This window comes from Dipodomys merriami, unplaced genomic scaffold, assembly GCF_024711535.1.
Source record: "Dipodomys merriami isolate MVZ:Mamm:240054 unplaced genomic scaffold, mDipMer1.0.p SCAF_411, whole genome shotgun sequence".
Classification (NCBI taxonomy): domain Eukaryota; kingdom Metazoa; phylum Chordata; class Mammalia; order Rodentia; family Heteromyidae; genus Dipodomys; species Dipodomys merriami.
This window is the reverse complement of record NW_027205727.1, coordinates 393,035-420,760: the sequence shown is the minus strand read 5'-3', so window position 1 is coordinate 420,760 and position 27,726 is coordinate 393,035. Positions and strand designations below refer to the sequence as shown.

Genomic DNA, 27,726 nt, shown 5'->3' with positions numbered 1-27,726 from the left:
AGATTTTTTAAAAACAGTCTTATTAATATTCTTCATACAGAAATAAGCAGACATTTCATGTAAAGAACAAAGGCCATTCTCAGGCTGAAGCATAGAGCTTCAGCAGAAGTAAAATGTGCAGGAAAATTGTTATACTGTAGAAGTGCAAGAAAATGAACTTTCTACCCTGTGGGACTCTTTGTTAGGAACACAAAGGAAATTAACTTGCTGGATGCATTTTTACTACGAACATTAATCTTTACAATATTATCATAGTAGTAGCATATAGCATAATAGAGTTACTTTTCAATGGAATTGAATGGAATTTATAACCTATGTATAAACTTTCTATTTTCCTTTTTAAATTTTTGTAGAAATAATTCTTTGAACTCAGACCCCCATATTTGCGAGGCAAGTACAAAATTAATTGATCCATATGCAGGATTCACAAACTTTGTTTTTAAAACACCTATGTGTTTGTATATTGAATTTGCATTCCTTATGAATTATGAATATGGTACTATAAGTTTTCTTTTCACAAGAGAAATTACATACAATGTTTTCTATACATTCGTTTACCTACACATGTAACATTCCTTTAACTACACATTTACCTTTTTAATAATCTTCTCCTCTGTGTAGATCTATGTTAGCAATTTTTATTTTTCTCTTCATGCACAATAATTTTTTTTTCGGTCCGGTTTTCAGGCCTGATCTCTGGCCCTGGGCCCTATCCATCAGCTCTTCAGCTCAAGGCTAGGGCTCTACCACTTGAGCCACAGCGCCACTTCTGGCTTTTTTCTTTTTTGCTCATGTGGTGCTGAGGAATCGAACCCTGGGCCTCAGGCATGCAAGGCAAGCGCTCTACCGCTGAGCCAGTCACCTTCCCAGCCCCGCAGAATAATTTTTATAGCACTTAAAATGAAGATGTGTTAATAATGCATTATCTTTCCCTAGGAATACCTTCAATCTTAATTGTAAGAAGAGGTCCTTTGCCCCATGGATTGTGTATTGAAGTCTATTTTCTTTAAACACTTTATAGATATATTTCTTTTTGTGTGTTAGTCATCATTCACCTCTGATATTGTCAAGAATGACTGTATTCCTTTTAGACACTGTACAACAAATTAGTGCTGTATTTTATTCTAATTCTTAAAACTACTATATTTTTTACATCATGTCCCAATTCATAGTTTTATTCTCTATCCTTCTTGTGGTGGTCATAGTTCACATTTTTGGGGATCATCTTGAGCATTCCTTAAGCCTCTATCCATTTACATCCATCCTTCAATTAAGGCCTATTAAAATGCAAAGCTGATTAAGAAACATTTTATGGTAATAAGTAAGTATTTGGTGTGGTAGGAAGTAGTCAGTGTTCACAAACGTTCATGCTGGAAGTTCATTTTTACATATGAAGAAACAAATGGCTATCTATGACCATACTTTTATATCTAGAAATTTAATAACAAAAATAGTTAACATCGAATGTTTTATTGTGAGAACTAAGTCAAATCTTATGAGAGCCAAATCATTCGTTTACTATTTTTTGACTAATTTACTCCTTTGAACATTTAACTGGATGCTGTGCTCTTCATAGTTCTACTAATATGTTATGTATTGCATATGATGTAATGGCCATGTTGTGACTGTTTATGAGAGCACTATTTAAAAGAAACTCTAAATAGTATTGTCAGTGAGGCAGAATATGAAATTGCCGAAAACACATTTATTTGCTTCATTGTTACCCAGATATATAGTAAATATTACCAAAATAAGCTAAACACACACTTTCAGACTCCTACTTATACTTATTGTTGTCTTGCTAGGTTATTAGCTTCTTAGAACTGTTTTCTTGTCTTTATTGCTGGAACCAGAAATGGGTTCTAATGTATTAGAAAAACTTTGTATGTGTAATTACCAAGTTACTATGGAGGCAAATATTTCTACTTTGATTATATATTCTCTCATTTTATAAATAACACAGAAAGTTCCAACCACATTCTGTAATACAAAAGCATACATGAAGAAGAATGGAATTCTAGTTTTGGTGTTCTCAGGACTCAGGGATTGATGGAATGTGCCCTTACAGAAGCTGGTGTCATTTGATGATGTGGCTGTGGAATTCAGCTGGGAGGAGTGGCAGGCATTGGATATTTCTCAGAGGACCCTGTATAGAGATGTGATGCTGGAAACATATAGCATGCTGGTGTCCTTAGGTGAGCCAAAAATATCACATTAACTTGAAAAGTTAAGTGGGGCTTGACCTCTGGGCATTGGTACAGCACCCTATCACTTGAGCAACAGCGCCTCTTCAAGCTTTCTGGTGGTTAAATTGGAGATAAGTATCTCACAGCTTTCCTATTAGGGCTGGCTTTGTATGGCAATCCTCAGATCTCAGCCTACTGAGTAACTAGGATTACAGGTGTGAACCACTGGTGGGCGGAAAATGATTTGTTTGTAGTAGATATGTGAATATTTATAGAACTTTCAATGCTATTTGGATGTAAGTTTCCAGTCTGTGGGAAGTGTCATTTGTTTCAAATGAAGGTAGATTATATACAGGTAGATTATATAAATTCTGAGGCAATTTTATTTTCATTGTTCAAGAATCCAAATCAGCAGTTTGACAAAAGTTCCAAACTGTCTTCCCTAAAGAGAAAACTATATTCCCAAACTTGAAGTGATTATTGTGGGTAGATATACAATCTAGAAAACACATACACACATACATACATACGTACATACCTATTTATCATTATTGGAAGTAAGAACTGGAAATCACTAGATTAGAGGGAGTATTTATAATCCAACCCTAGTACTAGAGGCAGTGGTTCATGCCTGTAATTCTTAGGAGTCTGAAATCTGAGGCTTTCAGTTTGAAGCAAAAAATGCCAGTGAAGTCTCCATGAGACTCTTATCTCAAGATAACCACTCTTACACTGGAAGTGGAGCTAGGACTCAAACTAATAGAATGCTAACCTTGAGAAAAAGAATTGCATTCAAGTCACACAACCTGCAAAATTAATTCAAACCTCGGGGAGATTCAACCATGGAGACAGTGAGAAATGAAAGAAGATTTGGGAGCAACCTTGTTAACAGGATACCTGAAATCTTAGAACAATTTTGACACAGCATGAGCAATAAGTCTTCACTCTTATTAACAGGGCACACTGGTCCTAAACCTCAATTGATTGTCAAGCTGGAGCAAGATGAAGAGCCATATATGAGAGAAGCCTCAGACAAGAATTTCTCAGGTGAGTTAAAGCATCTTGCATAGTGATCATGGATCCAGAACCAAATTGGTAAATTCGTCTTGCTATGTACTGACCAATAATATTCCTAATTCCCTTGAGTCCCATGTGTAGCAGAGAACTAGGTGATCTTTGTGTTAGACTTGTGAATCAAAAATGCATGTAGATGCACACTGAACTGTGTAGGGCAGTAAAGGTAAAGTTAGCAATTCTTTCTCTTGGTGGAAATTATTTTGAAAAAAGAAAATTAGAAATGTGAAAAGTGAGATTTACTTTTCTTTGAAACTAGGACTAGGCAGGTATAGCAAATGACTATGCCAAGGCTGCTATCCTCTGATAAGGATAAGGAGGGTAGAGGCCAGGATACAGAACCAAAGCTTTCAGTCTAGAGAGAATGATTAACTAGGTCGTGATCTGATGTGGCTTTAGTTCATGAGTCTCAGAGTTTAAAAGTCAGATGAGATTCTGTCTAAGGTGGAGGGAAACAAATTTTAAAATTTCTAAAGATACTTAATTCACAGTGAGAACTTATAACTGAAGAAATGTGGTTATAAAACTTTATTCTCAGGTGTAAGCAAAGGTTTGTATAAAAAAGGTACAATCTCCAAAGTTAGAAAATACTGTTCTCCTAATGTTTGAGAAGTAAAGTAGCACAATATATAAATTATTTTAAGAAAGTAAAACAATACAAAGCATCTATTCCCCTAAGATCAAACAAAACAATTTTTGGGAAAAAATGAAGAATGCTACATATTAAATTATACAGGTTAAAAAGCTAGCAGTAAATAGTTTAGTAATTTGTATAAATAATTCCTCTGGCATAAAAAAGAAGAAAAACCTGAAATACAGAAAAACATTTTCCATCATAAACTGTCAGTGTTACTCTTTTTTTGTTGTTGTGAAAACAATTTACAGAGGGGTTACAATTACATGGGCAAGGTAATGAGTACATTTCTTACCAAGCATTGTTGCCTCCTTTGTTTTCCGTCACCATCCCCTCCCATCATTCCCCTCCAGCCCCCCACCCCAGCCAAAGTTGGGAAGTTCATTTTTCGACATAACATCTTGTACATCTCATTGTTGGAATGGGTCCACCTTCCCTCCACAAATTATACCTACATCAAACACAGTAAAAACAGGGGTTATACCATAGGGGAGGGACATATAAAACAATAAAGAAATATCATATATATATATATATATACATATATACATATATACATATATACATATATGTTAGAAACAATAGCAATAAATAAAAACATATGAGTCCTTATCTTGGGGATCATTTTGCCTAACATCAATTTATTGACCGTTTCTGCTTGTCTCAGATATATACTAGTTATTGCAAATAAGCGGAACCATGGGACCTGTTTCTTTGGGCTTGGCATACTTCACTCAATATAATTTTTCCAAGTCTTTCCATTTCCTAACAAATGGAGCCATATCATTCTTTTCGATGAATGCATGGAATTCCATTATGTATATATACCACATTTTCTTGATCCATTCATCTACTGAGGGGCATTTGTGTTTGTTCCTTATCTTACCTATGGTAAACAATGCTGCAATAAACATAGTTGTGCTGGTACCCTTAGTATGGTCTTGTTTGTGATCATTTGGGTAAATGCCCAGAAGTGGGATTGCTGAGTCATAAGGGAGCTCTATGTGGAGTCTTTTGAGGAGCCTCCATTCTGTTTTCCAAAGTGGTTGTACAAGTTTACACTCCCAACAACAATGCAGTAGTGTTCCCTTCTGTCCATATCCCCTCCAGCATCTGTTGTTATTAGAGTTCTTGGTTATAGTAGCTCAGTGGTAGTGTGCTTGCCTTGCATGCATAAGGCTCTGGGTTCGATTCTTCAGCACCATATAAGCAGATAAAACTGGGAGTCGTGCTGTGGCTCAAATGATAGAGAGGTAGCATTGAGCTGAAGAGCTGAAGGACAACACCAGGCCTGTAGTTCATGCCCCATGACAAAAAACGGTGTAAGGAAGAGTATTACTTTCTTAATCAATACATTGTGGTGAAAGAAATTTATTTCTCATAAATCAATTCCTACATTAATATTTCAAAATTTGTAACAGTTAAGATGGGGAAAATGTCTTTACCTTTATTTTAAGGAGTATTAGAATCTTATTTATGTTTTTTTTCTTCTTTATATGACTCATTTTAGATATTCAAAAAATGGAGCATGTGATTAAGACTTACCAGGAAGGTCCAGATGAATGTCTGTGTGACGTAGCTGTCACATATATTAACACAATAGAGCAAAGAGTGAGATTAGTGACAACTTCTAACTTGACCTCAAAACAGAAGCCAGATCTGAATAGGAATGATGAGAACTCCTTAAGGATGACGACGGACGAGTTCATTCAGTGTCAGAACCTGCTCCACTACAGTGAGCCTGGTAAGATGCCAGCTGCATATATGCCTGGTGTTTCTCCTGTAGTTAAACAATCACTTAGATATTCAGAGGCTTTTAGTCAAAATTATGATGGTCCATATTTTGAATATGGAGGAGAGAAGGTATTAAATTCAGAGATGATATTCTTTCCACATAATTGGGTTTGCATCAGAGATCCTGCCTCTAACCATAACGAATATAGAGAAGAATATGATAAGTCTGCTCTTCTTGCCCAAGAACTTTGTCAGGGAGGAAGATTTCCAGTCACTATGCATCAGAAAAGAGACACAGGAGAGAATCCTTATACAAGTAGTGAATGTGAGAAATCATTCAGTAAGGATTTACACCTTACAAAACCTGAGAGGAAAAATCCAGAGAATCCTGATGAGTATAAGCAATGTGCAAAATCTATCTCTAAGAATTCAGAACTAAGTTCTGATCAACCTAAAACAACACCAGAAGAGAAACCCTATGAATACGAAGAATGTAGGAAATTTTCCACCCAAAAGTCAGGTCTCAGAAGGCATCACAGAACTGACAAAGAACAGAAGTTTGATGAATGCAACAAATGTGGAAAATCATTTAGAATGAAGTCATACATCACTTTGCATCAGAGAATGCACACAGGAGAGAAATCTTATGAATGTCACAAATGTGGAAAGTATTTCAGACAGAAGTCAGACCTTACTGTTCCTCAGAGAACTCATACAGGAGAGAAACCTTATGAAAGTAATGTGTGTGAAAAGTCTTTCACCCGTAAGTCAGACCTTAGTGTTCATCAGAGAACACACACGGGAGAGAAACCTTATGAATGTAACAAATGTGGAAAGTATTTCAGACAGAAGTTTCACCTTATTGTCCATCAGAGAACACACACAGGAGAGAAACCTTATGAATGTAATGTGTGTGAAAAGTCTTTCACCCGTAAGTCAGACCTTACTGTTCATCAGAGAACTCATACAGGAGAGAAACCTTATGAATGTAATGTGTGTGAAAAGTCTTTCACCCGTAAGTCACACCTTACTGTTCATCAGAGAACACACACAGGAGAGAAACCTTATGAATGTAACAAATGTGGAAAGTATTTCAGACAGAAGTCTCACCTTATTGTCCATCAGAGAACACACACAGGAGAGAAACATTATGAATGTAATGTGTGTGAAAAGTCTTTCACCCGTAAGTCACACATTACTGTCCATCAGAGAACACACACAGGAGAGAAACCTTATGATTGTAACAAATGTGGAAAGTATTTCAGATTTAAATCAGACCTTACTGTCCATCAGAGAAAACATACAGGGGAGAAACCTTATGAATGTAATGTGTGTGAAAAATCTTTCACCCATAGGTCAGACCTTACTGTGCATCAGAGAACACACACAGGAGAGAAACCTTATGAATGTAACAAATGTGGAAAATCCTTCATCTGGAGTTCATCCTTCAGGAAGCATAAGAGAATCCACACACATGAGAAATCTTAGGAATGTGATAACTATGGAAACTCTCACCTGGATGAAAAATAAGTTTGCATGATAGAACCAAAACCTGATAGAAGCCTTGTGAATGTAGCAAATGTGGAGCCTTTTAGCCAGAAGGCATGCCTCATGGTTCCACATTGAATGCACACAGGAGAAAAATCTTATGAATGAAAAAAAATGTGGAAAGTTTTTGAGAAGTCATAGTTAAATTTTCATCAGAAAACATACAGGAGAAAAACATTATGAATGAAACAAGTATCAAAAAAGTCCTTCACTTAGTAATCATGCATGGATGAGTGTTTATAGAGCACAGACAAGAAAGACAAGGTATGAATAATACCAATGTAGAAAATACCACTTCGACAGCATAGCACAGTGTTCAGCAGAGAACTGAATCACATAGGAGAAAGGAAAATTAACAGGTCTAACAAATATGCAATTTTTAATAGAAGTCAGTCCTCATTACATCCAAGAACATAATAAGGAGAGAAAATGTGAGTATAATAAATGTAGACAAATATTTAGCCAGAAGTTTCACAGGTTTCTCTACATATTTCAGAGACCTAGAGACAAGACAGAATGTCGAGTGAACATTAGAGGACATCTTTCAACCAGAAATGAACCTTCAGCCAGCATTAGAGCACTCACACAAAAAATGAAACCCAGCATAGGGAAACCTTTGGCAGAAACCTCTGTAAATTATAGAGAAATCCTCCATAGCAGAATTAAGCTAGGTGTAAGGGAAAACCACTCACTGAACCAACATTTCTCATCCTCTCATTGTGTAGAGTAGGGATGATTCCCCTTCATGTTATTCAGGGGTTGGATTTCCAGGCTTGACAAAGAATTAAGATAGTGAAATTGTTGACTTGTGTCTTTTATATTGAGGAATGGATGGTCAAGAAATTTAATAAACACTTTTCAGAAATAGGAGCTCTGGACCTTTGAGATTGAACTCAAATCATCCATAGTGGTTTGGTAGTGATAGACCGGGAAGGACTATCATGATTTATTCCAAGGACATGAGAGCATCAATTTCTCCACTGCTCCCCAAAAGTCTTCCACTATATGTGTGGTCTATGTATGCATTATAACACTATTACTATTCCAATTCATTTTTTAATGGAAGATCTGGTGGAAGATAATACTCCTTGTTTATGACAAAATGTGCACAAGAATAAAATCTGTCTCATCATCTTTCATCCCCAAGTTCATGAAACATTCAGAAAACCTGAAAGAATACATTTTCTTTGTGTGTGGGTACTAGTCTTGTAGATTGAACTCAAAGCCTAGACACTTTCCTTAACTACTTTTTCTGAAGGCTAAATTCTAGCACTAGAATCACAGTTCCATTTCTAGTTTCTTTGGTGGAAAAATGAAGACATGATTCTTAAGCATTTGGGTTTGGATGAGTAATGCCAAAATGATTTTACTACATGCTGTTTTCTATTTACTACTGATGAGTCTGTTGTAAATTTTTTACTTTTACACCATGCTATTGTTCTTCTGAGTAATAAAACACTAGTGTGGATATTGTGGAGAGTCTGTGTTTTCTCACTGTTATGGAGGGTGAAAGTGAATTTCTCAAGAGGAGAATATTGCTTTTTCAAGTTACAAATTTCTAGTTCTACAACAAATTATAAGTTATGGTTTTGCTAAATTTAATTCTGTAGCAATTTAAAAAAACTAGACCCATGGAAAAAATGATGGACAAAAGCTAGCTAGAATACTTACAGATATCCATGGGATTATAGAGATAAGCAGAAAGAGGTAGGACTGTGCTAGATATTTGGCAGGGTAAAATACAGGTGAAGATGATTCTTGTGGGCTGCCTTGTGTCACATGACAGGGGTGCCTGGGTGGAAGGAATTGGTCCAGGTGCTCTGAGGGAAGCCCAGTGAAGAGGGGGAGGGCATGAAGGTGGCTTTCACAATAAATTTCCTTGGATGTTTTCTGGGGTCCTATAAACTTCCCCCCCCCTTACCTGACCAGGATTGGGGTCATTACATCATGCTATATATCTGTTCATGTCTTGACTCCTGTTTACTAAAAAGTTTCTTCTTGTTGGCAGGTTTTTGTTTTGCACTGACTATGTGGTTCTACCATGATTAGGCAAAGTATTACTGCTAAAATTCCAAAAACTTTAAATGGTCAATTTTAGCATTAAAGTGTGCTCTATACTCTGTGCACAATCATCTCTGTCTATATGTAAAATATGTAAATAGTAATGGTTCCAAAGTTACCAAGTATTCTGCTTGCTAAAAATCTTTGTCAGTGGAAGCTGTCTTTTAATCTGAATTGCTTTGTGACCTGACTATAAGGCAAATAAAAAAAAAAACAGGCAGTTTTAAAAGGCCATGGGAAAGGAGTTAGAAAAGATGGTTTCCTTTCCAAAGTCAATGAAATTGGTAATTAAGTTGGCTGTGATTTATGTTATTTCTTATGTCTATCTATGTTAAGATTAAATATTGTACCTCTGACCATGACTGGCAAACTAAGGCTGAGGTTTTAATTCTCTGTTTCCTCCCCTGTGCACTGATCAACTCCCTTTATAATCAAGGGACCACAGTGCGTCAAGATGCAGTTTGCTCCTATGCATGGGAAATACCCACGTAATAGAACAAAGCAGCTGCCTAAACCAGTGACACCAGCCTGCAAAAGCCAGTGTGGTCTTTCAACAGTGGTCTTTAACCAGTGCATATAGAATTTTGCAGGTAACCAGCAAGAGATGCGACAGTCCATATACACTGGGAGATGCCACATCCTTGCCTAGACTCCAGCCTTGCTGAATCACACATGATGAAAAGCCTGTGAATTTGCAGTAAAAAGAGAATAAAAAACAAGCCAGTTAAGATATTTGTTTCTGTTAGACCATGAGGGGTGTATGAGCAAAAATGCTAAGTTGACTTTTCTCTAAAGGGCAAGAGATACTAAGTCTAGATTCTTGGTACAGAGCTACTGCATTAAAATAAACTGCTAATTTGCTAAATGTAACTCATACTGGAGGAAAAAATAGCCAGTTGTAACCTTCAGCCAAGAGGTAAAGGGTGTTGCCCAGTGTTTCAATGAAGAATTTAAATGCAAAGTAAAATGACTTTTCAAAAAGTTTTAAAAATGGCCTCCCCATTGTCAGAAATTTGTCACGTTGTGGGGAGTGGCAGGCCTCCCAGAAAAAAGAAAGTTTAAAAGGACAAATTGTCCTAAAGATTGATTTCAATGTGGAAAATAAAAATTAGGATTACCAAAATGATTGTTTAACCTACTTTGCCATGATAGGTTTTTTAGAACAGTTTCCTAAACGCCCACAATAAAGGAGAGAGGACAAGTTTGTCAGATGTAATGTTGGCCCTGAATAAGTTCGAGGTAAGACCATGCTTTTAAATCTCCTTCCAGTGCCCATCGTTGTTGCTTTTACTTGGAGTAAATGTGGCCATAAGTAAAGACTCATTAAGCTGAAAAGTGGTGTGAAGACAGGCTGGGCAGACAAAGGTGCCTGTGAGATTGTCATCTCTAATGTGCCAGCAGAGTGCTGAAAAGCAGAGTTGGTTTGGAGTTCCAAGTGGCAGAGGGCTAGTCTTGATCTGGAGAGTTGAGGGACAATACTCAAACCCTGAGTTCAAGTCCAGCAAGCAATGAAGGAAACTACTAAACAAGTACTTATCCCACCATGGAGAAAGGCATTCCTGGAACCCCGGGAATGTTGGAACATGCAGAGGCAGTAAGCCACTGGTCTTTGGATGGCAGAAATGGTATCAGATCCTGGAGTCACTTCTGCTTGGCCGTTCAAAGCTTGATCAGAGTCTGGAAGTCATGGGAAGATAATTTGTAGGCATGCCTAATACCCATGTCTGTCTGACTTGGCAGGGACTTGCCAGTCATCCATGGTACTGGGTTATAAAAGCTAAAGTTGTAAAATGTGAGAGATAATTGAAATCCCAAACGCTCTGTATCTGCTCAAATTCTTAAATGGCAATGACTTTTGAGCTGGCCCAGCCACATTAATTTATCCGTTAAGGAAAAGTGGTTGTGACCTGAGATTAGGTCCCTAGTAAGATTTGTCTAAAGACCTACAGGGGCAGGCATTTTTGGAACCACTACAGATCAGGGACCTGTCAGCAGACCACCCGCCAAGATCACGATCACAACGACCCAGCGGGGCCGCCCGGGCCCCAGAGGCACTGCGAAGAAGCTGCCTGAGCGTGGACACTTTTGACCCGACAGCTTTGACAGAGGCAGAGACAGAAAAGAATCACACAGAGCCACCACTGCCCAACCCAACCCGCAACCACCCCAACTGAACTCGGATTGCAACAACAACTGACGACCTACACCACACAGAAACAACCAGCTCCAGGGTGAGTACCCCACAGGGGAAGTATATCCCTCAAGGGAGACCAGAGCTGGAGGGAATCCCCAGACCCTGACCTAGACTCCCTACCCCAAAACCCAGACCACAGGACCCACTAAAACTGGGAACTGTTTGAGAGCTCCACCAGCCCGTGGAGCACACTCCGCTGGCCAGGCTAGAGCAAGAGCGCCCCTGGAAGGGAGCTTAAATGGCCAAGCCAGGAACAGCGCCCCTGGGTCAAGACTACCAACAGTAGAAGAAATTTGAACTGTGTCCCCCAGGCTGTATAACCTAGATGGGATACACATCAGCATAGGCCTAATGAGCGCGCTCCAGGCTGCATAACCTAGGTGGTATACACATCAGCACAGGCCTAACGAGCGCGCTCCAGGCTGGGGCCAGAACCAGGCCCGGGGATCCGGCACCTGAACAACATGACCAACTCCTTCCAACTGAAGTAAAAAGCTGAGCATATGCCTCAACAGAGGGGAGAAAATCAGGAAACAACAATCCCCGGGAAGCACACCTGTGACAACAAAAGACCTGGAGGCCCAGGACAAGAGAAGCCCAAACCCCACCAAAACTCCACCCATATACCCTAGACTGGGAATTGGGCAAAACAGGCTGCCAGCACCTGATAGTAAGCAGGAGCTCAGACTGTTAAGGCGGCTCAGCAATAGAGTGATAGTCTTGGATGTATGAGGCCCTGGATCTGATTCCTCAGCATCACAAAAGCAAAAAGGGTCAGACGTGGTGTTGTGGCTCAAATGGTAGGGTGCCAGCCTTGAGCTGAAGAGCTGAGGGACAGCACCCAAACCTAGAGTTCAAGCCCACAACCAGCCCAAAACAAACAAACAAAAACACATCAGGAGCCCATAGCAGACTCCAGTATTTGGGAGAGTGCATCCAGAGCATCTGTTCTTCACAAGAGCACCCGTAGGAGCAAACACAAGCAGTCTAGGCTGCTCAACCCTTCCAAAGGCAGGAACTGCCAGCAATCTACAGCAGAGAGCTGAGAATCATAAGTAAGTCAGAATAGCAGCTGGAAATAGGCTCCCAACAGAACCCAGATCAGGCACAGACTCTCTCTACCAATACAGAATCAGCAACCAAGCAAAGACAGACACACCAAAACAAAATTGAAGAGCAGTCTCCTGAACCTCCATGCAAAAATCACAGAGAAAAATCACAAGGTTTACCACCACCCAGGACAGCAAGCTCACCTCAAAAGCCAGCAGCCACACAGGGGAGAGCCCCAGTGGGAGCAAAGCAGGAATGGAAGACAAAAGCTACATTCAAGGGTTGCTGGAGGCAATGACTCAAGAAATAAAGTGAGAAATTGATCAGAAATTGAAAGAGCACAAGAATGAACTATCAAAAGAGATACAGGATATCAAACAAGAGTTGGATGCAAAAATAGAAGCTGCACAAACCTCAGTAAGAAGTGAGATAAACGCCAAATTAGAGGTAATGCATACCTCATTGAGAGGTGAGATCAGTACTCTGAGAGCCAACATTGAATCCATAAAGGGATCCATTTCCTCCATGCAAACCACAATAGAAGCCACTATCTACAGAGTGAATGAAATGGAAGGTAGAGTGTCAGATACAGAAGACAGAATACACCAACTGGACAAAAAAGTGACAGATATGGAAAAATCACTCAAATTAAACCAAAGGGAAATTGAAGAGCAAGCAGATAGTGCTAAAAAATTTAACTTTCCCATAATCGGAGTGGACGAAGGTGAGGAATTCCAGAGCAAGGGAATGCAACACCTATTTAACAAGATAATCAATGAAAATTTTCCCCACCTCAAAAACGACCATCTTAACTACATCACAAAAGCTTATCGAACACCCAACAAGCAAGACCCCAGGAGAAACACTTCTAGACACATTATAGTAAAAATGATAGATCTGAATAATAAGGAAACAATCCTGCATGCAGCAAAAATGAAGAAGGAGCTATACTACAACGGGAAAAAAATTAGAATCACTGCAGATCTCTCCACACAAACAATGAATGCAAGAAAAGCCTGGGAAAGCACCATATGAGCCCTGAGAGCCAATAACTGCCAACACAGACTCATATACCCGGCAAAGCTAGCATTCACATTCGATGGAGAACTGAAAACTTTTAATAGCAAAGAAAAACTAAATGAATACATAAACATTAAGACAGCATTACAAAGAATTCTAAGAGGGGGGACACAACCTGAAGAAAGCAACCAGGAACTGGGGCCTGCCCTAAACAGGCGTTACTCAAAGTCTAACTGAGCAAGCACACGAGGAAAGGAAAGAAGAAAAACCTAGGAAAACGGAATGGCAGGGACAACAATGCTTCTCTCTATACTTTCTCTTAATATAAATGGGCTGAATTCGCCAATTAAAAGAAAACGAACTGAGGACTGGATCAGAAAACAAGACCCATCCATCTGTTGCCTTCAGGAGACCCACCTCTCAGCCAAACATACAAACAAACTCAGAGTGAAGGGGTGGAAAAGGATCTACCAATCAAACGCCCCCAGTAAGCAGGTATAGCTATCCTGATATCTGACAAAATAAACTTTTCATTAAAATCAGTACAGAAAGACAAGGACGGACACTACATATTAATAAAGGGAACAATCCAAGAGGAGGATATAACCATCATCAACTTATATGCCCCAAATATTGGTGCACCCAGATATGTCAAACAAATGCTCTCAAACTTACAGAATAAAATAGATCCCAATACGAAAATACTAGGAGACTTTAACACACCACTCTCACCAAAGGACAGGCCTACCAACCAGAGGATTGGCAAAGAAGCTACCAAATTAAGAGAGGCCATACTCCAAGCGGAATTAACTGACATCTACCGAGTATTTCACCCTCAAAAAACACAGTACACATCCTTCTCAGCAGCTCACGGAACTTTCTCCAAAATAGACCATATCATAGTTCATGCAAGGAACTTAAGCAAATACAAAGGGATCGACATAATCCCCTGTATCCTATCTGACCACAGTGGAATCAAGCTAGCTCTCAATAACAAAGCATACCGCAGAAATTTCTCTAATACATGGAAATTAAAAGCACACTCCTTAAAAATGCCTGGATAACAGAAGAGATCAGAGAAGAAATAAAGCATTTCTTACAACTCAATGAAAATGAAAACACCTCACAAAGAAACTTGTGGGACACAACAAAAGCAGTCCTGAGGGGAAAATTTATAATGCCCACATCAAAAGAATGGAGAGAGACCAAGTAAATAATCTCATGTTGCAATTAAAACAGCTAGAAAAACAAGAAAAAATGGGACCTAAAGCTACTAGACGAAGCCAGATAACCAAATTAAAAGCAGAGATTAACCAATTAGAAAATCAGAAAACCATAACCAAAATAAACCAAACAAAAAGCTGGTTCTTTGAAAAAATAAACAAAATTGATGGACAATTGGCTAGATTAATTTAAAAAAGAAGAGAGGAAACCCATATTAATAGGATTAGGGATGCCATGGGAAACATCACAACACGTACCCAAGATATCCAAACAATTCTAACAGACTACTTTCAAAAGCTCTACTCTCTAAAGGAAGAAAATGGGGCAGAAATGGATGTATTTTTAGAGAAATACAAGTTGCCCAAACTGAGCAAGAAAGAAGTTAACCAATTAAATAAGCCAATATCGTATAATGAGATACAGGAAGCTATCAAAAGTCTTCCAACAACAAAAAGCCCAGGTCCAGATGGATTCACAGCAGAATTCTATAAGACCTTTAAACAAGAACTAATACCCATACTCCTCAAGCTCTTCAGAGAAACAGAAAAGGAGGGAGCTATCCCAAACTCATTCTACGAAGCCAATATCACACTCATCCCCAAACCAGGCAAAGACCCAACCAAAAAGGAGAATTACAGGCCAATCTCCTTGATGAACACAGATGCAAAGATCCTTAACAAGATTCTAGCTAACAGAATCCAGAAACACATAAAAAAAATAATTCACTATGACCAGGTAGGCTTCATCCCAGAGACACAGGGATGGTTTAACATACGTAAGGCAATAAATGTAATCCAACATATCAACAGAGCGAAGGTCAAGAATCACATGATTATCGCCACAGATGCAGAAAAGGCCTTTGACAAAATTCAACATTCATTCATGCTAAGAGCTCTGGAGAAAATAGGAATAGAAGGAACATTTCTAAAAACAATAAAAGCCACTTATGACAGACCAATAGCCAATATTATACTTAATGGGGAAAAGCTACAACCAATTCTCCTAAAATCAGGAACAAGGCAAGGATGCCCACTGTCTCCACTCCTCTTCAATATAGTCCTAGAACCCTTAGCCAGGGCAATAAGGCAAGAGAAAGACATTAAAGGGATCCGCATAGGGAAAGAAGAAGTTAAACTATCCCTTTTTGCAGACGACATGATACTATACCTCCACGATCCCAAAAACTCCATCCCCAAACTCTTAGAAATCATAAATCACTTCGGCAAAATAGCAGGATACAAAATAAACCCACAAAAATCAGTTGCCTTCCTATACACTGGTAATGTACAGGAAGAGAGGGAAATAAAGGGAGCAACCCCATTCACAATAATCTCCCGAAAAATAAAATATTTAGGTATTAACCTAACCAAAGATGTAAAAGAACTATTTAATGAGAACTATAAAAAGTTAAAGAAAGAAATTGCAGAAGACACTAGGAAATGGAAAGACCTCCCATGCTCCTGGATAGGCCGACTTAATATAGTAAAGATGGTAATACTTCCAAAACTAATATACAAATTCAACGCAATTCCTATTAAAATCCCAATGACGTACATCACTGAAATACAGAAAACAAATTCCAAAAATTCATATGGAAAAACAAAAGACCTAGAATAGCCAAAACAATTCTAGGGGATAAAGACAATACGGGAGGGCTATCCATGCCGAACTTCAAACTCTACCACAGAGCTATAATAACAAAGACAGCATGGTACTGGCACAAAAACAGACCCGAAGACCAATGGAACAGAATAGAAGATCCAGAAATAAATCCACAGGCCTACAGCCAGCTGATATTCGACAAAGGAGCCAAAGACATACAATGGAAGAAACAGCCTCTTCAACCGCTGATGCTGGGAAAACTGGGCAGCCAAATGCAGAAAACTAAAAGTGGACCCCAGCCTATCACCACGCACCTACATCAACTCAAAATGGATTAAAGACCTTAACATTAAACCTGAATCTCTGAAACTACTGCAGGACAGAGTAGGAGAGACACTTGAACTAATAGGCACAGGAAGGAACTTCCTGAACAGAGTCCCAGGGTCACAACAAGTTGGAGAGAGACTCGACAAATGGGACTACCTTAAAATAAAAAGCTTCTGCACAGATAAAGCTATCGCAACCAAGCTAGAAAGACAACCAACGAATTGGGAAAAAATATTTACCAGCAATATATCAGACAAGGGGTTAACATCCTGTATATACAGGGAACTCAAGAAACTAATCCCTCCCAAACCTAACAAACCAATTACTAAATGGGCAAGGGAACTAAAGAGGGACTTCTCAAATGAAGAAATAAAAATGGCAAAGAAACACATGAGGAAATGTTCATCATCCCTGGTGGTGAAGGAATTGCAAATAAAGACAACCCTGAGATACCACCTTACCCCAGTCAGAATGTCCCACATCCACAAATCAGGCAACGACAAATGCTGGAGGGGATGTGGAGAACGAGGAACGCTATTACACTGCTGGTGGGAATGTACACTCATACAACCACTTTGGAAAGCAGTCTGGAGGGTCCTTAGAAAGCTAAAGATTGACCTCCCTTACGACCCAGTCATGCCACTTCTAGGCATCTACCCTGAACAACAGGAACCAATATACAAGGACACGTGCACCTCCATGCTTATAGCAGCACTGTTCGCAATAGCTAGGATATGGAAACAACCTAGATACCCCACCACAGATGAATGGATCCAAAAATTGTGGTATCTATACACAATGGAATATTATTATGCAGCCATTAGAAATGACAAAATAATGGCATTTGCAGGGAAATGGATGGAGCTAGAAGGAATCATGTTGAGCGAGGTAAGCCAAGAACGAAGAGACAAACAGTACATGTTCTCCCTGATAAGTGGATGATAAATCCAAAATGTTAGGTGATATGACAAAACTAACAGGACTTAAGAAACAAAGAACTCCCACTCATCTGGTTAAACCACTACTAAATATCCCCATGCTGCTGATCACATGTATGGTATATAACATGTGAGCACCGTTATATATTACAGACTGTGATAGACAATTTGCTCCAGGAAAATTAGAATGAACTTGTGACTTTAAATGAGCATCATTATTCCACAATACTGTGAATTTCCGGAAATTAAGTAATCACTTAATCACAATCAAAAAAAAAAAAAAACCTTGGGGTAGGGAGGAAGGGAGGGGATGGTAGGGGGAAAACAATGGAGGGGGTAACAATGTTCAAGAGGAAGTATACTCATTACCTCACTCATGTAACTGTAACCCTCTGTATAGAATGTCAGATTTTATAATATGCTAAACCTAATAGCCATCTTTATGTGATTTATGAACATGTTCCTGAAGCTGGATCTGTTTTTCTGCTTTTAAATCTTGGACACCTTTAAGTTCATAAGATGGAATGTAATACAAAATGAGAAATAAAATGCAACTCACCAGAGAGTCTTTCATTCTTTCTTGCTGTTGACAATGAACAGAAGATTCAAGAAGCATGGCTGGGAGAGAAGGCAAATGAGGTAGTCAGGAAAGAACCTGTGTAATTTTACTGAAATTTTCCTGCTCAAAATATTATACATGGGAGGAAAGGCCTACTTATGGGAGAAGAATTTTTTATGTATCAAGTAAAGCATCAAACTCTCCACTAAAGACAAATCCACAGTCCATTAGTTGCTAGATATTGTTAGCCCAGTAAGATTATTTCCCATAGCTAAGCATGCTCCTTCCCCTTTCCACATTGGCATGCTCCCTTCCTGGTCAACACTAGGCCCATTAAGGAAAGGCAGTTAATAATCAGCCTCCCTCCAAGCCCCCTTTACCTTGAGATGGTTCTCTTCTGAGGTAGTTACCACCATATAAGGCAGCAAGAACTCCCTAGAGTGACCTTAAGGTCTAGGCAGATGCAGAGCCCCTTATCTACTATTTGGACAGCAGCCATAAATCCTAGTCCACCATGATGGATCCCTTGGTCCACATGTCCACAATGGGGTCTCCACCTCCTAGCCCCTCGTTATATAGGTCACCTCAAACAATAGCCGGTACTTCTTCTCACTCTTCACTTGTGAGGTCTTGCCAGTTCCACTGCTGTCAATAAAACTTTCTTTGTTCTTTGTACCTGGATGTTTGCATGGTTCTCTGGCAAAGTCTAATATACCCTAACAGATAGTACAAAAGCAATTTATTTCTCTGTTAATGTACATACAGAATTCATAAAAACTGATGTTCCTACAAAAATAATTGAATAATCAAAAAGTCACATCTTCACTAAAACTAGCTATTACTCAAATACACTTAGAGATGTATGATCTATTATTCTACTAATGCAAAGATATCCTAGGACTCCACTGAGCATTTGTATTCTAACATTCATTTACATATTTAAACACCATGGAGAACACGAATATTGTAACTCAGTATTTTTCACCTAAATTTATAGAGGGAAAATGTATACAACCCATATTTTTTGTGTTATAATGTTTCAATGATGATTGTCAAATGGCACATTTCCTTGTATCCAAATACTCAGAGCACCCTCATCAGGGCAGAGAATCAAGGACAGTTATGACTCCTGGAGAGTTGTCAGATTGTCTGAAGAACTTTTGGGCTTTCAGTGACCTGGAAGGTAAATTAAAAAGGCTTAGGGACAGGCACTGGTGGCTCATGCATGTAAACCTAGCTGAATCAGGAGGCTGAGATCTAAGGATCATGGTTCAAAGACAGCCTGGGAAGGAAACCAAGTGGAATCTTATCTACAATCGACTACCAAAAACCTGGATATGGAGCTGTGGCTCAAGTGGCAGAGGATGAGTTTTGAGCCAAAAAGCTCAAGGGCATCATCCAGATTTGAGTTCAAACCCTAGGAATCACACACACACATAACACACACACACATTCGATAGATCTGTCAGACAGTGACTCTCATTTACATGCCTATGTCCCTTCAATGCACTTCCATGGAGACTGAAGGAATGCTGGGGAAGAGGGATATACCCAGTGAAGACAGTATGTGGACAGAGAAGAATAGACAGCAATGAAGGAGTGATGCTTCCTCAAGGTTTCCAGGGAGTCCATGAAATGATTATACATAAGGTGTACGATGTTCCAGGTGATCAGCAGAAGAAGATAAGTATAACGGGGTGATATGGGGTTCTGTGCAAGCCTGAACTTGGAGAGCCTTGAGTTGCAGTGAACAATCTCCTCCTGCTGCCCTAATCCATTTGGTCATCCCTCTATTTTGCTTTCTCCTCTAAAGAAAGCCACAGGTGTTCAGTGCTGAGGAGCAGAGCCATGGAAATGGTAAAAGGGTCAGAGGGCATTGCTCAATGGGCATCATTGGCACCCACCAAGGCAGCAGTGGTTCTGAATCTACACCAGCCATCCTTCATGGCCTGCATGCAGAGGCCAAAGAGAACAGAGAGACCATAGGAAAAAATTGTGCATGTGTGCCAATTCTGGGGCTTGAACTCAAGGTCTGAGCCCCCTCCTTGATATTTTGTTTAAGGCTAGTGATCTACCACTTGAGTGACACCTCCATTTCTGGCTTTTCAAAAGGTGGTTAATTTGAGATAAGGGCCTCACAGACTTCCCTGCCCAGGCTGGCTTTAAACCTTGAGTATCAGATCTCAGCCTCCTGAGTAGTGAGGATTACAGGCATGAGCAACTGGTGCCCAGCTAATGAAAGAATTCTGGAGACAGTAAGTAAGTGAGGAAAAATGACTGCTGTTAAAAGGTAGAGGCTGTCACAGGGCTCACACAGTAGCTACGATTACAGACATGAGCCATGGGCACCTGACATGACATGTGTATTCTTGTTTTGGATGTAGGCATATTTGTTTTGGTAAAATGTACCTTTCTCATTGGTGGCTTAGGTCTGTTTCTTAGATACTCAACTAATTACCAAAAGGCCAGCAATGGAGCTTAGACTCAAGTGGTAGAGCATTAACCTTGAGCAAATAAACAAAACAAAACAAAAACAAACAAACAAAAAAAACAGCTTAGGGAGAGTACTCAGGCCCTGAGTTCAAGCCCCAGGACCATTAGACACAGACACAGACACACAGAAACATATTGCAAATGTACTCAGAACACCACTATTCTACAAACAGAAAAACTTGGGCTCAAAAAAAAAATGGCTGGGAGCTGGTACCTCATACCTGTGATTCTAGCCACCCAGCAAGCTGAGATCTGAAGATTACAATTCAAAGACAACCTGGGCAGGAAAGTCCATAAGACACTTATCTTCAATTAACCACCAGAAAACCAGAAATGGAGCTATGGCTCTAGTGGTAGAGTAGCAGTCTGGAGCCAAAGAGCCCAGGAACAGTGTTCAGATACTGAGTTCAAGCGTGGCCAGTGGTGAGCAGAAGAGCCACAAGCAAGCACATCTCCTTCAGTGAAAGGCCCTCTGGCAATCCATAAATCCAGCTAGGTCCTGCTGATCCTGTTTACTGGATTAGTTGACTGAATAACTCTGTGACTTACAGAGCTGCTCTGGAAGGCCCCAAGGTCTGACCAATGTAGACCCCAGGGGAGGGTTAACAACTGTTGTCTAAGCCACTCAGCTTGCAGAGATAATCAGTTCTGCCCTTTCCATTGGGCAGAGCTACTCTACACCCAGCTTTGATCCTGTTCTTCATCTTGCAGGCTCCATTCAAGACAAAAAGTTCTGGCAATTTTAGGAACATCGATTATCTCAGAATCTAAAAGCTGGGTGCCAGTGGCTCACACACACCTGTAATCCTAGCTATTCAGGAGCCTGAGATCTAAGGATCACGTTCCAAAGTCAGCTCAGGTCAGGCAAGAAAGTTCATGAGAGTTTTCAGTTTTTTTTTGTTGTTGTTTGTGGAGTTTGAACTCAGGGCCTGGTTGCTATACCCACCAGAACTCCTATTCCTCAGGGCAAGTGGTCTACCACTTTAAATCACAGTTGCCAATTGGAGATAAAAGCCCTGCTCCAGCTGGCTTTGAACCTCAACATCAGATATCAAGCCTTTTGAGTAGCTAGGATTAGAGTGTGAGCCACTTGAACCTGGCCTAAAAAAAAACAAAATGGAGACATGGCTCAAGTGGTAGCATCAGCCTTATCTTGAATACAAAAGGTAAGGAAGAACTCACTCACAGAGGCTGAGTTCCAGCCACAGTATCAGCATGTGTACCCATGCGTGCAGGTGCATACATATACACACACACAGTAGTTTAAGAGTGCTTAAAAAAACCCAACAATGAAGCTGGGTGCTTGTGGCTCATGCCTGTAATCCTAGCTACTCAGGAGGCTGAGATCTGAGGATCATAGTTCAAAGCCAGCCCAGGCAGGAAAGTCTGTGAGACTCCTATCTCCAATAAACCACTCAGAAAACTCGAAGTGGCACTGTGGCTCAGGTGGTAGAGTGCTAGCCTTAAGCTGGAGAGCTCAGGGACAGAGCTCAGGCCCAGAGTTCAAGCCCCATAACCAACAAAACAAAACAAAACCCAACAATGACAAATTATAGGTGAGTTGTGAGAGAACAAGTAAGGTAAATCTGGAGGCAAATGAAGCTGACATCTGTGATGGTTAAATCTTGAGGATGAACTTGAGATCGATTGGTTTAGATGCATCAGGCTGATGAGTAAAACACACCTTTGTGTGTGTGGGGGGTGTGGGGGGTTTGGGCTGGATATCAGATTAACTGAATCTCTCCTGCATATAGGTCGCACCATTCCATAGGCAGGCTTTCCATATGAAATTAAAGTGGGCTGGGGGAGAGAATACTGCAATGCAGGCATTCTCTTTCCCACTCTTACCCATTCCCCTAACTCCCTGGCTACCATGAGTTGTTCTGCTTTGCCAAGATTGCCTGAAATCTGTGACATGAAGCCAAATAAATCCTTTTTCCCTTAGGTTATTTCTGTCAAGTATTTTGTCGCAGCAACAACAAACTATATTGCTAACACAAAAACCTATCTTTTCTATTTCTGTCTCTTGTTTTATTTTTTCGCTAGTCTTGAGGCTTGAACTCAGAGCCTGGGCACTGTCCGTGAGCCTCTTTGTGTTCAATCAAGGCTAGTGCTTTGGGGCTGGGAAGGTTGTTCAGTGGTACAGCACTTGCCTTGCATGCTTGAGGCCCTGGGTTCGATTCCTCAGCACCACATAAGCAAAGAAGAAAAAAGCCAGAAGTGGCGCTGGGACCCAAGTGGTAGAGTGCTAGCCTTGAGCTGAAGAGCTGAGGGACAGCACCCAAGCCCCAGGACCAGACCCCTCCGCCCCACAAAAAAAGGCTAGTGCTTTACCACTTGAGCCACAGTTCCACTTCCAATCTTTGAGTAGTTTGAGATAAATATCTTGGTGGGTGCCGGTGGCCCCCACCTGTGATTCTAGCTACTCACGAGGCTGAGATCTGAAGATCGTGGTTCAAAGCCAGCCCAGGTAGAAAAGTCCTTGAGACTCTTATCTCCAATAAACCACTAGAAAACTGGAAGTGCCGCTGTGTCTCAAGCAGTAGAGCACTCAGCCTTGAGCTGAAGAGTGCAGGGACAGCGCCCAAGCCCAGAGTTCAAGCCCCGCGACCGACCAAAAAAAAAAATCTTACAGACTTTCCTGTACTGGCTGGTTTGAACTATCATCTTCAGATGTTAGCCGCCTGAATAACTAGGATTACTGGCTCCAGACATTGATACCTGGCCAACGTCCACCTCTACCTCTACCTCTTCCTCTTGGTTCTTCTTCCTCTCCCCTCACCTCCCTCCTCCTTCTCACCATGCTAAAAATGTACAGAATACCACTGAATGAGACACTCAGCCCAAGGTTGCCATCTCCACTCAAATGAACTATAAAGCTGACTTTAATAGGTGAACTTGGTAATAAATTATCCTAGTCGTACAGACCTGGCCACTGGAACACAGAACAAATGATTGGCCAGAGACAAGATCACAAAACTTGAATCTTGGCCATACAAACGTCTCAATCCAAATTCAGTAGTGAACATGAGACTCAAATCCAGGCACTCTCCTCACCAGACAGAGCCATGTTCTTAATCACACCTGTGGGTGTTGTTGATTCCTTGGTACAGGAATATGATGGAATGACAAAGGCCACACAAATGGAGGATTATTTGAGGGTGAGCTTTGCTAAAAAATAACAGCCCCAGCTCTGGCATTTACTAATTTGTGACATCATAGACAAGTCATTTTAATATTTTTGCCTCTGTTTCTACATCTGTAAAATGGAGATAATCAGAGCCCCTTCCCTCATAGAAGAGCAGGTCTCCAGCAAGGTGCAGGGGCTGTAATCCTAACTACTCAGGAGGCTGAGATCAGAGGATTGAAGTTCAAGGCTAAAGAGCAGCAAAGTCTGTGAGACTCTCATCTCTAATTAATCACCAGAAAACCAAAAGTAGTACAGTGGTTCGAAGTGGTAGAGAACTAGCCTTAAGCAGAAGAGCTCAGGGTCAGTGCCCAGGCACTGAGTTTAAGCCTGATAACCAAAAACAACAACAACAAAAAAAGAGCAGGCCGGGAGCTGGTGGCTCACGCCTGTAATCCTAGCTACTCAGGAGGCTGAGATCTGAGGATAACGGTTCAAAGCCAGCCCGGGGAAGGAAAGTTCATGAGACTCTTATCTCCAATAAACCACTAGAAAACCAGAAGTGGTGCTGTGGCTCAAGCGGGTAGAGCACTCGCCTTAAGCTGAAGATCACAAGGATAGCGCCCAAGCCCAGGGTTCAAGCCCCATGACTGACAAAAAAAAAAAAAGAGCAGGTTCCACTCATGAGTTTAAGACAGTATATTAAGTTCAAAGCCAGCCATGGCAGCTAAATCTGAGAGATTAATCTCCAATTAACCTGTAAAAAGCCAGAAGTATAATTGTGGCTCAAGTAATAGAGGGCCAGATCTAAGCAACCACCCACTGCCTTTGTTCCAACTTGACACAGGCCAAGCACAAAGGGTCCAACAACAGATATTTGGTGGTGACAAACTGAATGAGTGAACTTTACACCTCCTGCCAACCTTTCTTGTCCAGCCCCTCTCTGGCTGCAATGTTAATTATTCTCTCATTGTGTGAAAATAAGTATAGCATAAAACATGCTATACAAACCAAGTAGAAGTATACACTTCAGTGGCTTTAAGTACAGTCACATTTAAGCAACCTCACTGATATCAACTTCTAGAACTTTCTCAGTATCCCAAACTGAAATTGGGTACCTATTAATTAGCGGTACCCATCCATGCCTTTTCCCAGGCTCTGGAAACCCACCATTCTACTTCCTGAGGTTGAGAGGAGAGGATTGCAGTTCAAAGCCAGCCTGGGCAGGCAAGTCTGACACCCTTATCTCCAATTAACAAGAAAAAAAAATAAAAAACAGAAAACAGAAATAGAGATGGGGCACATCTGGTAGAGCACCAATTGTGAGGGGGGAAAAATAGTAAAAAATATGAGGTGGGGCTGGGGATTTAGCTCTTGGAGAAGCCTGTCCTGACAAGTACAAGGTCCTGAGTTCTATCCCCACCTCTGACTTGACAACAACAATAACAACAAGTAGTACACAAAACCTATTTATGCCATGCCCAGAGGCAAGCTTTAAGATAATCACTACCTCATCCTTCTTTACAAATATGAGTTGGGTGCTGTTGGCTCATACCTGTAATCCTTGCTGCTGCTACTCAGTATGCGGGGGATCACAGTTCGAAGCCAGCCTGGGCACAAAACTCCATGAAATTCTATCTTCAGTAAATTACTCAGAAAAAGCTGGAAATAGAGCTGTGGCTCAGTGGTAGCCTTGAGAAAAAGACTCTCATGGATATTTCCCTAGTTCCTGAGTTGTAGCCCCAGCATCAACAACAACAAAATAGAATATGAGGTCCTGTGTTTAGGCAACTGCACAAGTACATACAGACACACAGACACAGAGCACAGTGCCAGCCCCAACCTGACTAACTAAATCCAAGTCTCTGGGGTGCCTCCAGGAGGTTTGCATTTTAGCCAGCTAAGCCAGGTGCTGGTGGCCCACATCTGTTATCCTAGCTATTCAGGAGAGGCCAAGATCTGAAAATCATGGTTCAAACCAGTCTGGGCAGGAAAGTTCATGAGACTCTTATCTCCAATGAGCCACCTAAAAACCTAGAATTAGAGCTGTAGCTCAAGTGATAAAACTGAGCAAAAAAGCCCAGTTTATAGTACACAGGGCATGATTTCAAGCCACAGCCAGCACTATAAAGTACAGAAAGACCCACCAGTTAGTAAGCAAAAGAGCACACACTGCATTCACTCCAACACCAGTCTCTCCATGGCTCATATAGGTGGAAAAGAGAGTGCATTTATTTGTGCCAGTGCTGGTGCTTGAAGTCTGGGTTTGTGTGCTCTCTCATAACCTTTTCTCTCTAGGCTGATGCTCTACCACTTTAGCCGCAGCTCACTTCCAATAGAATGAAAGTTAAATTAAAAGGCTGTACATGCCCAATAATTAGATAGCCTTGGGCACAATTCCAGGAAGACCAATGGTAATCTGGCTCTTAGACAAGTTCAAGCCCCACAGAACCCTAGTTTCCTTACAGGTTTCTGGAATGAGAGTCCTACTAGCACTTAGAATTTCCAGCCATAACGCAGTACTCTTAAAGTCAACAAGAGTAACTTTGTGTTTCAGTTATGTTTTATTCTAGGGACTGGTCCTAGGGCTTAAACTCAGGGCCTGGATCCTGTCCCTGGGCTTCTGTGCTCCTATCACTTGAGCCACAGATCCACTTTGTGGCTTTTTGGTAGTTAACTGGAGAGGAAAGCTTCATAGACTTTTCTGCCCAGGCTGTCTTTGAATCATGAGCTCAGCTCTCAGCCTACTGAGTAGCTAGGATTACAGGCATGAGCTACTGGTGCCCAGTAACTAACTATATTCCTTTATTAACTAACACTCTGGTAATCCATAAGGCCAGGGCCCACTGAGAGACCCTGGAGCTAGGCTCATACCTAGGACCCATCACCCTGAAGTGGGGGTGAGCTTCTCTAGAGGCTACTGAACCTCCCCTGCTGCCAGCTCCATTACTCCAGGATAAGGCCAGACCTGTTAATCATCCCTGCTGAGGAGAGTTTAACCCTGCCTGCAGGCCCTGGGCTAGTGTTAGCAACCCTGGTTACCAGCTTTCCTCCAGTTCCCATATGAAGTTGGGAAAGAGGAGAGGTCTCAAAGAGAGATCCGGGCTAGGTTATCTGTGGCTCACCTCCTTTCCCCACTCTACTGCACATGCTACAGAGGCTCCCTCCATTCCCAGTTCCATTGTGGTTGTTAGGAAGCAACAGTTTCATTTAAGTCTTTGTCTTTCTGACTGTGACACATGTATGAAATTCAGAGGGTCTGGCATATGCAAAATACAGAAGACACATAACTCACTCACACAATTCAAACACTGACAAGGGCAATTAACTGCTACAGGATGTACTTTTAGCTGCCAAGTTAACGTCAAGGTATTAACTAGAGCATTTGCTAATCTCCATTTGATTAGCCCTAGAACAAAGAGCCCTCTGTACTCAAGACACCAGAATGGCCAGAGACCAGCCAGAGACTGAGGAGAAAGGAAAAGCATCAGCCTCTTGGGCTGGAAAGGTGGCTCAGTGGTAGAGCACTTGTCTTGCATGCATGAGGCCCTGGGTTCCATTCCTCAGCACCACATAAACAAAAAGAAAAAAGCTGGAAGAGGTGCTGTGGATCATGTAGTAGAGTGCTAGCCTTGAGCTGAAGAGCTGAGGGACAGCACCCAGGCCCAGAGTTCAGGCCCCATGACAGGACCCCCCACCCAACAAAAAAAATTCAGCCTCTTCCTTTGAGGCCAGCGAACAGTCACTCAAGTCAGATCCTGATATACAAATTACCCACTTCTTATGGGACCAGGAAAAATCCCATAAGCAAATCTGAAATGCCCTACTATAGGAAGCAATTTAAGTATCCATAGACTTGCTAGGAGATAAGGGAGTTGGAATGATGTGAGGGAGCAGTCAAAGCCAGGTGCCAAGGGTTCACACATGCCATCCTAGCTACTCAGGAGGCTGAAAT

General features: G+C 40.9%; 1 protein-coding gene across 1 annotated transcript in view; it reads left to right on the top strand.

Moving 5' to 3' along the window:
- The window catches only part of LOC138807120 (zinc finger protein 850-like), a 125,144-nt gene that overhangs the window by 26,595 nt on the left and 70,823 nt on the right, over positions 1–27,726 (top strand). Inside the window, 2 exon segments of the mRNA XM_069992686.1 lie at positions 6,191–7,066; positions 21,880–21,902. Coding sequence (XP_069848787.1) covers positions 6,191–7,066; positions 21,880–21,902 — 899 coding nt within the window.